General features: G+C 43.3%; 1 protein-coding gene across 1 annotated transcript; it reads left to right on the forward strand.

Moving 5' to 3' along the window:
* Positions 1–1,090: 1,090 nt before the first annotated feature.
* Positions 1,091–14,755, forward strand: RPN1 (ribophorin I). The gene is made up of 10 exons (XM_081851004.1): positions 1,091–1,435; positions 4,629–4,693; positions 6,808–7,114; positions 8,127–8,336; positions 9,414–9,606; positions 10,229–10,328; positions 10,779–10,917; positions 11,196–11,315; positions 12,149–12,394; positions 13,859–14,755. The coding sequence occupies exons 1-10, from the start codon at positions 1,121–1,123 to the stop codon at positions 14,039–14,041; spliced, it is 1,878 nt and encodes a 625-aa protein (XP_081707130.1). The 5' UTR covers positions 1,091–1,120; the 3' UTR covers positions 14,042–14,755.
* The last annotated feature ends 618 nt before the right edge of the window (positions 14,756–15,373 follow it).

Raw genomic sequence — 15,373 nt, forward strand, 5'->3', positions numbered from 1 at the left:
CATTTTCTGAGAGAATTTGTTCCACCATTGAACAGCTCTTACTCTCAGAGATTTCTTCCTGGAGACATCCTTAGGCTCAAAGCAGACCTGTGGGGGGCAGATGGGTATGCTTGGCCATGGGCCTTGGAGGGCTAAGCTGGTCAGGGTCCTCCGTCAAAGACCAGCTGCCTTTTTTGTTTGAATTGATAAGTTTATTCTAACAAGACTCTCACCCTGGGCCTCAGATAAGCTCTGCCCTGACCTGGCTCAAAGTCTTTCATACTCCCTTATGCATGGGATGTGGAATAAACAGAGCTTTTTCTCTCAGCCCTAGAATCACTGTTAGTATGAACTTCTGCTATTATCATTGTGCACTGTATTTTCTTAATAAACCAACTATATAGAAATGTAACATATTACACAGAAATATACCCGTAATACAGTAGTTATTAGAATTAAATTCCCATACAAATGGTAGAGCAAACATTGAAGTACTCAGAAAAAGCAGCTCCTAATCTTATATCTAGAGATAGCCTTGTTATTCTGTTAGCAGTCTCCTGGCACCTGAAAAATCAACAAAGTGGATTGTAGCCCATGAAAGCTTATGCATTATAACTTTATTATAATTGATTAGCCACTCAACTTAATTTCCGTTTTCTATAAAACTGTTCTCTGTGTTTTCCCATAAAGACCTGGACACTCACTCTCACACAAGTGTAACTTATTACAGTATTGCTTTTCTCACACTAATCCCATTGGCTGTTTTGCCCTCTGCTTTAACTAGAGACTTCGTAATTTGAAAACCGTATGTTGGAGAATAAAGGTCTCCCTGGATAAGCAGCTTACTTCTCCAAGAGCAGTTTACTGCCTTTTAAAAAAAAAAAAAAAAAATCGAACATCTGACCCAGTGGTATCCATTACTACGGCTGCTGCAATCTGACGCATTCCGGCAGCTTTCAGCCTGACGTTTTCTTTTACAGCTGAGGAGGCTCCTCCCTTCGCACCCTCGGTCACGTGACGGGGAGGGCCCCCCCCGCTCCCTCTCCGTCGTCCGCGCTGCCATCTTGGAGCGCCGACGGCCTCTGGGCGCCGCCATCTTGTCTTTCTCTCGGCGTGGAGGGCGCCATCTTGTGCCCGCCTGATGAATGAACCTTGCCGCGAGGGAGGGGAGTCTATCCGGTTCGCTCGGCTGCTCAGTCTCTCGGCGTGGCCAGCCATGGAGAGCCGCGCCGCTCGCGTCTCCCTCCTCCTCCTCCTCTGCTTGGGGGGCGCCCTGGCTGCCCCGGAGCTGGTCAACGAAGAGGTGAAGAGGACCGTGGACCTCGGCACTCACCTGGCCAAAGTGACGGCCGAGCTGAGCCTGGCCAACCCGGCGGGGGGCTCCGGGTCGGCTGCCTCCTTCCTGCTGGCTCTGGACCCGGGCCTGGAAAGCCACCTGGCCTACCTGGGGGTGCAGGTGAGCGAGCTACTGGGGGGACGCGCAGCCTCCGCGGCCTTCCGCTTCCGAAGCCCTTCCCGCCGCCGCGCCTCATGTCTCGGAGCCCCGTGAGCCTCGCTCGCCCTCTCCCCCCGGCCTCTCGCAGAGACGGCGCCCTGGGCCAGCCCTGGCGCCTCCCCGCTCGCGCTTCTCTTTCTCCTTCTGCGCGCGGGGCAAATGTTTCTAGGAGTTGTGCTTCTGCCTTTCTTTCGCCTTCCCTCGCCGCGCCCAGGCTTCGAAAATCATCTTTCCCCCTCCAACCCACTTTGCCTGGGCATCTGCCTCCATTCCCTGCAGCTTTTCATTCCCTAATAAGTTCGTTTATTGGTACCGAGCTATTGGCATTTGAGCGGATATAATTTCCAAAGCATCTCCTCCCCTCGCCTCGACAACGCTATGGCATTGCATTTCAGGGGTTTGTCTTTCTTAACTGTACTGACTGTGGTGTGTTTGGCTCCTTTCCCCGTATAGTTAGCAGGGATGGAGGCTAAACTGCAGATTTGGGGTGGCTATCTCCTTCCCGTAGAGGAGGCCGTCCTGCAGAGATATATGGGCCACGAAGAAAACCCTATCAATTTTTTGTCCATCCGAAATAAAAGTCTGGGATCTTCTGGGCAGCACACACAGTGGATTGTGATCTGGGAATGCAGTGTTAGCAGAATATGTGATCCATATTGGCGTGGGGGTGGAAATAGAAGTCTTTTCTAAAGTTACACGTAAGCTGCCCTTTGGGGGTTTGCCAGCTTTTTGACCCAGACAGTGTCCTGGAAAGGGTTGTCACTTTGCAGCAGTGCTCACCACGTATTTGTTTTATTTCTCCTCTTCCTGGCTGCTGACTCCCTTCAGAGCTGCTGCTGTAGTAAATGGCCTGGCATATACTGACACGTAAGCGTAAGTGCTGCAATCGGAGAGCAACCAGTGGCAACCTAGAGGGAAGGAGGCGTGGATCTCAAGGCATGTCTATAAAACCGCATAACGCATGCGTTTGCAAGGCCTGTGGCTAGCTGAACAGCAGGCTGCTGGCATCAGAACATTTAAGTGGCTTATTATTATTCATTGCTGCCTGTGTTTCCTGCCTGCCTGCAATAATTGGAGGTGTTCGTAAATGTGAGCTTAGGAGAAAGCCTTTCTAGAAGGTGTGTTTTAGCTGCTTCGATCTGTGTGGCAATGTGTTAATGAAAACTGGTTAGTTGAAGCTCTGTCCTGAACCATGAATGGCTGCAGATACCATAGTGGAGTGTGCTCTGTTATTAGAAAGTGAGCAGTCACAGCTATTTGGAAAGTACTGTAGCTTGGTGGTAGAGCATCTGATTTGAATATAGAAAGTCCCATGTGCAATAACTAGTATTCCTAGAAAGGACTAGGAGAAAGCCCAGTCTGAAATCCCGGATAGTGGCTTCCAGTCAGTGAGCTGGATGGACCAGTGGCCTGACTTGATAAAAGGTAGCTTCCTATGTTCCCATTTGCTGCAGAGAATTCATTCCGCAAGGCAACTTGATTTTAAGGAATGTAATAGCAGCTAGAAACATGAGCTAAGCTTATTTTGCCTTTGGAAGAAAGGGTTGTAAGTACGTACAGTAAAGGTAGGTGAAGGCAGTAAGGGTAGTGGACTGAGTCTTTGGCATTGTATCTGATGGCCAAAAGTGAGCTCATTGGAACCTAGGCCCTGCTCCCTATGCAATCACAGTTTCTATAGGGGTCTTCCCCAACCTGGTGCCCTTCAGCTGGTTTCCAGTCAACCTGGGTGGTGGTGTCAAAAACAATGGGAGGACACCACGTTAGGCAAAGCTACCCCCCAAGTATGATTTCTCATGTTATTTACAGTCCCATTCTAAACAATGGAACTTGCTTCCTTGTAACTATATGCATAGGATAACTGCCGTTGTCTTCTATTTCATCATTTTGCAAAATGGGAATACTTGCTGGCCTATGGGATAGTGGATAATGCTGAATATGGATAGGCATTGCACTCTCATACATGAATTTCTTGATAGTCCTTGGACAATCAGATACTGGTTGCAGTATCTGGTAGTTTTGATCCATCTTAGAGTTACAGTGAGAGGCCTGTGAAGCCCTTTGTAGATTAAAAATGGAAGTAATTATTATTTTTGACCTGGGGGTAGGTGTACATATATATTTGGGTCTGAAGATATAAATTATCAGTAAAACAATTCTACATCCTAGCCATGCCTTTACTTTCTAGTGAACCCCTTCCCAAGGACCTGAAAGCATCACATGTATCTTTTTAAATTTTGGCCAGTTTACTCTCAAATTAAGAAGAAAAGTGCTGTCAGGTGCATCATCTGTCATTGTAACATTGGGGAGGCTGTTGGGGAAAGTAAAATCAGGACTGTTTTCAACAAATCATGTCATCCAACACTTGTCTGTCTAGTTGTGGCTATTCAGTGAGTTCTCACAAAAGACTTCTGGTAGAAGTACAGCAAGTCTTTGATCAGAACTTGCATCCCATAAATCACTACTGTATGTTCTTGTTCTGAAGCTAACACAGTAACAGGGTTCCAGAACTTGCCTACCTGTTTGCCAGCAGTGTGTGTACTCCCTGTCCAGTAAGCAGAAGAAAAATGTGCTTTATCTCTGTTGTTTTGGCTTCTGCAGAAAGCACCAGTAGTGCCTCACTGTTGCTTTAGAATTACAGAAACCAAATTCAGAGGGAAAAGATTTGCCTCTTCAAAATCACCACAGAGAAAAGGGAGGAATGCTTTCTCATAGTTTGAAATTTGCAGGAGACAGCAGCACATTGTTGCTTGCTCCTTCTGCAGGATCCCTTCAGAAAAGCAAACACCCCTCCATTCTCCAGGTTCTTCAAAATGCCGCAGGACTCTAGGAAGGAAGGGGTGAATGACAGCTACAGACAATGGGCTTGGTTAGTAATCCAAGCCAGCATTTACGTGTTCTTGTATAAGAGTCTCAAGGGTTTAACAGACCTCTGTGTATGTTGCTTTTAGATAATGCAGGGTTTGTGGAGTTAGCCAACAACTTGTTCATGATTGGATGGCTAATTGTTGGTGTGTGTGTGTCAAATTGAAGTGTGTCTTTGCTGACTTGCAGACCCCTGGGAGTAGGAATTAGCACTTGTGATGAATTCAGCTGTCTCAGATGGAAAATGTAAATGGTAACAATGACCAAACTTGAATTTAATTGTTTTTTATAGGTGAAAGGCGAGGAAGAAGAAGAGAGTACTCTTGAGTTGAAGGAGACAAAGGTAAAAGGTAAAAGGTGAGTTTTACCAAGGGAAACTATATCATATCCAGGTTTGCCACAAAATATACACTGAAGAATTTGCGCCCAGTCTGTATATTTTTGTAATTTCCAAAGTGTTTCTTAAAAAATAAATATTGTACTAGGTCAGAGACGTTTGCTTGTAGCCCTGCAGAATCATAGAAAATCTAAGACTTCAGATACTATTTTAATAGTGGCTTTCTTTTTGATTATTAGATTAAAAAATTAAGAAAAACAAATCTAATCTGACAATTCTGATGACATGCAGTTATCACTTGAAATTGGGAGGCATAGTAATTCACAGAGTTGCATTATAATCTGCTTGCTTCTTAGAAGCCTAAACCTGTCTATTGGAAACAAAAATTATCACTATCATTATCATTATTTACCTGCCCGCAGAATGGGTTACAGCATTACAAGACCATACTAGTAAAACAACTTACAATTACAGAAATAAGGTGGGTTCTATCAATGTACACCTCAAGTGTCAAAAGTCAGGGCAAAGAGGTGTGTCTTCAGCGTTCACCATAATGAAAGTGCCAGATGCACCTCTGTGGGGAGGGAGTTCAGAACTTAGGGGCTGCCACAGAAAATACCCTCTCCTAGGCCACCACCACGTAAGCTTTGAATGCAGAGGAACTACCAAGTGTGCCCGCTCTGGCAATCTTAGCACCTAAGAGAGTGGGGTGGGAAATATAGCCTGCATGTATTGAAGAGCTGGGAAGAGCTGTTAGAGAGTTGTGAAAAGAATGCTGTTGAAAGAAAGAAAGGATGTCTTTGAATATGTTGCAAAGGAATGTGCTGGCCCTGATAGATGAGCTTTTTAGCCTTGTACTGTCTCTCCTGATAAGACTTCAGTTGCTTAGTTACCTGATAAGACCCATGCTATGTATGGTACTTGGGTATTGTGCATGTGTTAGGAGTTTAGAAACCTTATAAAAAACTCGGGTATTCCTAGGGATGCTGGAATTTACCCTGGTGACTTCCCCCAAATGTTACATTTGACCAAATAAAGCTGCCTTAAACTTTCCTTGATGTACTGCTTGAAGAAATCCACAACAAGGGTCTGTAAGGAAGGAGGTGGTCTTTTAGGTATTTGGACCCTGAGTCGTTTAGGGCTTTGAACATTAATGTGAGTGCCTTGAACTGGGCCCAGAAATGAACTGGCAACCAGTGCAGCTGTTTTAGCACAGGAGGTTATGTGAGATCTGAATGAAACTGCAACCAGTAATTTAGCTGCTGCATTTTGGACCAATCAAAGTTTCCAAGTCATCTTCAAGGGCAGCCCTGTATGGAGTGCATTGCTGTAATCCAGTCTGGAAGTTACCAGATCAAGGAGTGGCCAAGTGATCTGTATCCAGAATGGGCTGTAGCTGGCGAACCAGCTGGAACTGAAAAAAGGCATTCCTAGCTACCTGATCCTCCAGTGACACTTTAAATCCAGGAAAACGCCTTCCCCAGCTACAAACCTGCTCCTTTCATGGGAGTGCAAGGCAGACTGCCTCCCCACCTCCCAGGTGTCACAATGGGGCACACAAAACCTCTGTCTTTTCAGGATTCAGCTTCAGTTTTATTAGCTCACATCCAACCTATCTGTTGTCAGTCGTTACTGACCAGTTTTTAAAAGCTATTGCAATATATCTTTTGACATTTAAATCAAACTGTTAGCTGTTATAACATTGGTCAATTGAGATCAGGGTTCTCTGAAATAGCAAACGTTCCCAAGAGTCCATGTTCTGATTGCTGACAGCAGTGGGCCACGTTACTGCCATTTTGATTAAACCCAGGCTAGTATAACTGAGCTAGGAATACAAAGATGGTTTTGGTATCCACAGCATTACATTTATATTTCATCTTTTATCCTCACAACAACTTTGTGAAATAGATTAGGTTGAGAAACTCTGACTAGTCCAAGATCATCCAGTCAGTGGGGATTTGAACTTTAGTCTACACTCAAACCACTGTGTGGTCCAGAACTGCAGCAGACAAATGAAGGTGGAGATGATATATTCTTCAGTGAGAATCTTTGTTGAGCTTCTTTCCATGCTTATGGGTGTCTGTAAAGCCAGCAGAGCCAGATTGATTTTTCTATCTCTTTTTCTCCTTTACAGTGGCAAATTCTTCACTGTAAAACTGCCATCTCCTTTGGCTCCAGGTGGAAAGATTCGCTTATCTGTTGAAACGGTTTTTACACATGTCCTGCAGCCGTACCCAACTCATATCACCCAAGCAGAGAAACAGTTTGTGGTTTTTGAGGGCAATCATTATTTTTACTCTCCGTATCCAACCAAGACCCAAACTACTCGGATTAAACTGGCCTCAAGGAATGTGGAAAGCTACACCAAACTAGGCAATCCTAGTCGGTCAGAGGACATGATTGAATATGGACCCTTCAGGGATGTTCCACCATACAGTGAGGTAAACTCTTAATCCCAGTTAATGTTCCTAGGAGAGAAACTGCTTAAAAGGAATTTGTCACTCATGTAGAATTAAAATACATGCATGCCATTCTGCTGTGTCAAATGATTAATATAAATCCAAAAGCCAGGAATGTAAGGGGCTTAAAAGGAACTAAAGTAAACTAAAGCTGCCTTGTATGTAACAACTCCACCTGTTCATCTTGGGTGGACAAAGAATACCACACAGGTGAGTACATGAGGTTATATGCATGCCAGTGAGTGGACTAGAGAAGAAGAGAGAGATTGCTGTGTTCCTCTGCCTGCCAGCCTTTGGCACAATACAGTTTTTTTGCAGGTCTGCCAAGAGGCTTCTTCTCCTCTCTGGCCAGCACAGAAACATGCTAGTATTTACAAGATTCAGCCAAAGGGCACCAAGCCTTTAATCTTTCAAAACAGACAAGGCACTTTTGTGTGTGCGCTATTACAGATTTCTAATGGGCTCAGAAAAAGTAATGCAGCCACTGTCTATGGACATTGCTCACATTATTCCACATGTGGTTTCTCAGCATAGACACCTTCCGACTGGGATAGCTCAGTCAGTAGAGCACGAGACTCTTAATCTCAGGGTCATGGGTTCAAGCCCCACAATGGGCATTGCAGAGGGTTGGATGAGATGACCCTCATGGTCCCTTCCATCACTACAGTTCCATGATTCTAAGTGCATATTGGGGGTAGGCAATGAAATACTGTTTCATTAATGCCCTGCTTATGAGCTTCTCAGAAGCTTACTTGTGTCGGAGGCTGAATGCTGGACAAGATGGATCCTTGCTAGATCTAGCCAACATTTCTTAATGAGTATTGTGCAATATTTCAATCAATACATAGATTGTGTAATACCTCAACAAAAATGGTTGAGAGTCTGATTTGCAAGTAGGTCTTCTTAATAGGCATTGCTGTAAATGAAATGGCTTTTTCTACAACACACTCGAGCACAGAAAGTCTTCAGTTTCTACTTTGATGTTTCTTCTTAGGATAACCTTAAGGTGCATTATGAAAACAACAGTCCGTTCCTGACTATCACTACCATGACACGTGTCATTGAAGTTTCTCACTGGGGCAACATTGCTGTAGAAGAGACTGTTGACTTGAAGCACACAGGAGCTGTGCTCAAAGGGCCTTTCTCCAGATATGACTACCAAAGACAGCCAGACAGTGGAATATCCTCTGTGAAGTCTTTCAAGGTCTGCCCTTGCATATTTCTCTTTGTCTTAAAAGGAGCCTGGCGGGTGGTGTGTGTGTGTGTGTGTGTGTGTGTGTGTGTATAAGTGTAAGTAAACAGTTCCTCTTCCCCTTGCCAGAAAGGACCAGGCTTTGGGGGTAGGGAAGGGGACAGCAAGGAAGCATTGCTACTGATCTGCTTTTGAGGAGATGGTGCTTTACTGGAAACTTTCTTTCTGTCCCTTTTTTATGTTGCTTCTTGTTTCTGATATGGAAGTACAGGCTTAGGGCACAATCCTAACCCTACTTGTCTGGGAACAAGCCCCACTGAAATCAGTAAGACTTAGGTCTGTTTAAATATGGTTAGGATTGCAGCCTTAGGTCGCTCGCCTTCCCCACCATTCTTCTGTTTTGGAACAAAGCTAAAGGAGGTAGTGGGTGAGAAGATTCCCTTTCTAACTTTTGGAAGAATTGCTCAGACAGCATTTTAAAACTAAAAGGTATTAAATATTAAAATAATTACAGTGATTGACTTAGGAAACACAGTAATAAAAAAAAGGTACATACAGTGGTACTTCGGGTTACAAACTTAAGCCGTTCTGGAGGTCTGTTCTTTGATCAAAGTGTTCTTAACCCGAGCTGTGTGCTTTCCCTAATGAGGCCTCCCACTGCCCTTGTTCGTCTTTCATTCATCTTCCGGGGCAAAGTGTGCTAACCGGAACACCTACGTCCGGTTTTGCGGAGTCCGTTGTTCAAAGTGTTCGTTAACAGGACTGTTCGTTGACCAAGGTAGCATTGTATTGTACTCTTTAGAAATGTAGGCACTACATTTAGAACCTGAGAACTTTGAAGGAAAGATCAGGCAAGCATTGGTTGGCGACACTTTAGGGCAGAGGGTTGGACTGTATGACCAGAATCTCTTCCAATGTGATTTTTTAAATTCAGTCTGCTGTATATGATTTGCTTATACTGTGGTTGCAACTGCTGTGAGAATGGAGATAACTCTTTGCTTTTAGTGAAAATGCATAACAGTGACTAGCAAGTGCCCCAATCATCGGTACTGGTGAATTTAACATTAAGTGCTTATCTTGCTTTTGCAGACTATCCTTCCTGCTGCTGCTCAAGATGTGTATTACAGAGATGAAATTGGCAACATATCCACCAGTCATCTCCTCATCCTGGATGACTCCGTGGAAATGGAGATCCGCCCTCGCTTCCCCCTGTTTGGTGGTTGGAAGACACATTACATCATTGGTTATAACCTGCCTAGCTATGAATACCTCTTTAATCTTGGTAGGTTTCTTTGTTAAGGCAGTGGCATCTGGAATATAATTTGAGCAACTGGAGTACAAAGCTATTCACTGTCTGCAGTTCTATGCAGAATGGTATATTTGGAATTCCAAAGATTCTTATTTTTATTATTTGTACATACGTGCTCAGAAACCAGCTTCTGTACTGTTAAAGTGCATCTCAGTACTTGATTATATGAATTTAAATGATGCAGGCATCTCCTGAAAAATGCCATGCATGGTTAGAAGCTCCTTCAGGTTTGCTCTCAGGCACACCTCCCCGTACTTCCTACTCTCCTGACACCTTTCTGTTCCTTTCCCAAAACATACAAAATGATATACAGTGTGGTTAATGGGGGATATCCAGCTAAGCTGTACTAAGCTTTGTGCTCTGCACAGCTTATGCTGGGTGCACAATTCAATGTGTTATCACAGTAATAGTGTGGATATTGCTGAACTTTACTGCGAGTAAGCAACATGCGGCTAAAACAAGTTGTAGTGGCACTTAATGGGGCTTTTTTAAGCTCACCTTTAAACTTGTGACTGTTTTACCCAGCAGGGCTTTCATAGCTGGTATCCTGATACATTGAAAAAATAATAGTGTCCTCTTGGTTTTTGTTTCCCAGGTGATCAGTATGCCCTGAAGATGAGATTTGTTGACCACGTGTTTGATGAGCAAGTTACAGACTCACTAACTGTAAAGATAATCCTTCCAGAAGGTGCCAAGTAAGTAATAATATGGTTGAGATCAAGGCACTTTGTGTCAGCCAAAAAACACATGGCCTGCTTATGTATTATTCTGCTTATGGTGAAGCAAGGAGCAGCATTTATGTCCCTGTCTCAATTCCACATCCCCCTGCCCTGTATAATGACAGTGTGTGGAGCATGGTTGTCTGCAAAGGAACTCGTATGTTTGAGCAGCTGCTTGTGCACAGGGACACCACTCAATCAGGATACCAACACAGCCAGGCATCCCAGTTACATGCAGCCCCTGTGTGTGAGTGGCAGGTCATGTGCACAGCTTTACTTGCAAAGGACCATGCCCCAGCCATGGACATCGGAGGGCAGGGGCTAATCCAGGGTTAATTTCTCTCCCCCCCAACCCCCCCAACAACAACAACCAGGTTAAGTTTTTCCTGGGACAGCTAACAGTATTGTATACACCTCTGTTTGCAGGAATATCCATGTGGATAGTCCATATGACATCAGCCGGGCACCTGATGAACTTCACTACACCTATTTGGACACCTTTGGCCGTCCAGTCATAGTTGCGCACAAGAACAACCTAGTTGAGCAGCACATCCAGGATATTGTGGTAAGCATAAGCCCTTTGCTTAGATAGCAATAATAATGAGAAGTACCGCGCTCATCTTTGCAGCCCAGATTGCTCTCTAGCAAGTGACATGGCTGCAATAGCAACAGACCACGTTCATAGATCAGTGAAAAGATTGAGCTTCACTCTTGAGTTCTGAGCTGCGTCTTAAATGTCCAAGTATCTCATTGTTCTTACGTATAGGAATGTAAGGTGGGTAGCATGTCATCTTGACTAATGGAAGTTTACGCTCTTCTCACTGCTTGCCCTGCTCTTCCTAGGTGCACTATAATTTTAACAAGATCCTGATGCTGCAAGAACCTCTCCTGGTAGTTGGAGCCTTCTACATCCTGTTCTTTACAGTGATCCTCTACGTGAGGCTGGACTTCTCTATCACTAAGGTACTGCAATAGAGGCACGATGAAACAGGGAGGATGTGGCAGGAGGGTTGGTCTCACTGTTTCCTTTGGGAGAGCCCTTTCCTTGGTATTAAATGCCCTTGCACTGACTGCTAGAGTACTGGATTCGCTGCTGTTTTTATGTGAGGTAGCACTTACTCTTTTTGTAAAATATGGATATATTGCGAGAGCAAGCTATTACCTTATCTTTATATCAGCGGTGCTCTGAAATTTAATAGTTTCTTAGCATAGGCAAACTATACTTGAAATACATTAATTCTTTGAGTCAATAAATGAGCATGTTGTGTTAGGGCTTACCTTTTTCAAAGCACTGCTAAGATCCAAATTGGCCAAAATTCTTCATCTATTAATTTTCATAGAATGAAGTAGACTTTTAAAATGGCATTTTGGTCCATGTTTTAATTAATTTTGATTCAGTCAAGATGGCTTGCACAGTGGATATCCTTGTTTCGTTATCGCATACAAGTCTGTTTGAAGCAAATGGAACTCAGTGTTTCTTGTTTTTGCACTTTGCTGCAAACAACTATTTTGGTAAAGTCTGTCTGATGAATTTAGCCAGTGTAGTGAATAAGCGACAGAATTGTGAACTAGGAACTCCTTTGGTTTAGATCTTGCCTTTTCCCTTTCGACTCTCTAGATAGACTTTAGGTATGCCAATCTCTCTGCCTCGGTCTTTTATTTCCAAGGTGGAGGTTATGCTGACAGATCTTATAGGGTTGTTGTAAGGACTACCGAGGGAGCACACAAAACACTTTCTGGACACTTAGAATGCACTGTATACTGTAACAAGTATTTAAGCCATTGTGCTTTTGCAGGACCCAGCAGCAGAAGCTAGGATGAAAGTTGCCTGCATCACAGAGCAAGTTCTCACCCTGGTGAATAAGAGACTACGTCTGTACCGCCATTTTGATGAAGCTGTGAATAAGTATAAGCAGTCACGGGATATTTCAAACCTAAACAGTGGCAAAAAATCACTGGAGACTGAACATAAGGCCTTAACCAACGAAATAGCTTCATTGCAGTCCAAGCTGAAGACAGAAGGCTCTGACTTGTGTGACAAAGTAAGAATCCGTTGGCTCCTTAGTGTGTATTGTTACTGTACTGCCTTTATTCTAAACTGCCTTTTCTCTTGTCATTCCCAAGGCAGATATTTTCCTCACACTTTAAAGAAATTCTTTTTTGTTGCCTTCATTCTGTGTTTACAGTGTATCATGATGATTCCAGAATAATACTGCTAAAGTTGAGATTTCTAGGTTCCTTGATAGTTTATTTCCAAGCATTCCTCCATAAGGCTGGAGAGCCTTGGGGGAATTTCCCTGTTTTCATTCTGCCATGGCTTTAAATATTGCGCTACCTGTATAAAATATCTAAACCAGGACTGTCGACTATCCCCACTTGATGAGATGCATTGGCCAGGGTCCTCCACCACATTCAGCCAAGCCCTTCTCTCAGTGAGTAGGCCCTGAAGGTAGCAAGTTTGCTCCAAATGTTTTAATGTTGTGTGGGGAATACATCAAGCCCCTCTGGGTGCATTAAGCCTTCTGGCTACCACTTACCTAACATGCCTACTGCTTTGAAATGGAATGTTTTTTGAAAGCTGCTGCTCAACATTGGTGAACGAAACCTAAGGCATCCTGACTTCCCGATTTTAAGTTGTATTAATCCTTAGGCACAAATGTGGTCCACGTGTCATTCTCTTAGCAGACTGCTTCTACTCTGCTTTGAGTGAAACTTTCACCAACAATAGGAGATGCATTCAGTGGATCTCCCTGGAACTGTTGGTGAATATATTTATCTTGAAGATGGTCACTTTTGCCAGGATGTCAATGCATAATTTGCAACGGAAGGGCTGTTAATGTATTCTGTTCATTAATACTCGGCTGCAGTTAGCTGAAAGCTCCCTTGGTAACTGGTAGGAGGGCTGAGTGGAGGGGCTGTGCACACACACTGTAGCTGTTATCTCTACATATTCTCTGCTGATGTTTTGCTATAAAATGGAAGGAAGGTTAGAAGGCATTTCATTTCTCAAAAACAAAGTATGAATGAAATGTAGCATAATCAAGTGCTCTTACTATCATGGAACCAGCACTGACATGTTTGTTGCAGTAAGTGTCCATATTCAAAACCATTAAATGTAAAGTTTAAATGGGTGTAGCTTCTAACATATCATTGTATAGTTTGCCATATACAGTCGTACCTTGGTTTTCGAACAGCTTAGTTCTCGAGCCCTGCAAAAACCTGGAAGTGACCATTCCTGTTTGCAAACTATTTTTGGAAGCCAAACATCCGACGGGGTTTCTGCGGCTGCCACGCATTGGTTTTCAAATGTTTTGAAAGTCAAATGGACTTCCAGAATGGATTCTGTTCAACTTCAAAAGTACGACTGTAATTGTTTGCTTAGACCCTGCAAATCTACTACTTCTAGGGTGACCGTAAAAATAAAATGAAAGCACTCTATTACCGTTGCTTTGTATGGCTATGGTGTTGTCCAGTCACCTAACGTTTTGTCCCAAATTTCTTCCAAGGTTAGCGAAATTCAGAAACTTGACAGCCAAGTAAAGGAGCTGGTCCTGAAATCATCTGTGGAGGCTGAGCGGCTGGTTGTCGGCAAGCTTAAGAAGGATACATACATTGAGAATGAGAAGATGCATTCTAACAAGCGTCAGGAGCTGATCACCAAAATCGACAACATCCTTGATGCGCTATAAATAAGTTAGAAGTAAAAAGTTTGGGAAAGAGCTAAAAGGGGTGGAAGAAGGTTCAATGAGCATACTGAGCCACACCAAGTTGGGGAATGGGGGGGGGGGAGGTGTGTCTAGCCTACAAAACTGCGGCAAGGAAAAAGTTTTTGGAAATCACCTCCAAAATGTGGTATTAGTCACTTTTAGGACCTGTTTGCTCTGTGATACACCTACTATACAGAAGAGGTGTATTTATACCATGCCTTGGACTTAAATGAAACCATAGTCCTCAAAGTGTTACTAGCACGACTTCAAAGTCTGCTGAGAGGCCCCCTAATTTTCAGTAGGGAAGCACGCACACAGGTCCTGTACTGGCACTGAATGTCTCAGTCAGAGAATAAATACAACTGTTTTATTCAAAGGTTTGGTAGCAAATCTTTCCTTCTGTCCTCCACCTTTGAATTTATACTTTTTTATATTTTGGAGATGGGGATACGGTTAAGTAACTTGAACAAAGGATTTTTTTTAAACTATTTGTCGCACTAAATGAGATTCTTGTCCCTGAACTTTCTGAGCCTCTTTTGAAATTCAGTGTTGGGGTAGAGTCCAGGGAAAGAGAAGGGAGCGGGTGAGGTTCATTTGCTTAGAAGCCTGTGCTTTTCCTCAGATGGTTTGTTTCTTTAAAAAAAAATTGTAGGGAAGATCAAAATGAAATAAAGATGTATGGATCTTCTGCCTCTATTTCATTTCCCAGGTAAATTATTTCTGAGGGTCCCCCCCCCTTCATTTTGCCTTGAACAGCTTCAGCTTTTATTTCATTTTTTAATATAGCATGTAAGTTGCTGCGGGTGGACAAAAATTCCTAAGATTTCTCTTGCCACTGCGCACAACATAGATAAAATCACAGGACAGAACTGGGGGATCTTCTTGTCATTGTAATGCATTGGTTAACAAAAAAGTGTGTTATGAGAGGAATGAGCCTTGTGTGAAAAGCCAGTTCCCCCTTGAGGGAGTATCCATTGACTATAAATAGCTTGTGATTTGGTTTGACCTAGTTTACGCACCAGATGGCGCCAAGCTCACTGTAAAGCAAGAAGTCAATATTCTGTTAATTTCTTAAGATGAGAAGGTAACTTCCACCACTGATTTTTTTTAATACATGTAGGTAAACACATGTTTATCTTGTAGCGTTGATTCCCCAACCCACATATCTTCATACCATGCAATTAAGCAATCACTTTTAAGTGTCAGCCTCATTCATGTACACTAACTCTTCTTCACACAGTATCTGCATTTGCCCTACAATGAGAATTACAGCAGTAGCCACTGAGTTAACATGATAATAGCTACAAGACTGTG

Source organism: Podarcis erhardii (genome assembly GCF_964252035.2).
Source record: "Podarcis erhardii genome assembly, chromosome: 2".
NCBI lineage: Eukaryota > Metazoa > Chordata > Lepidosauria > Squamata > Lacertidae > Podarcis > Podarcis erhardii.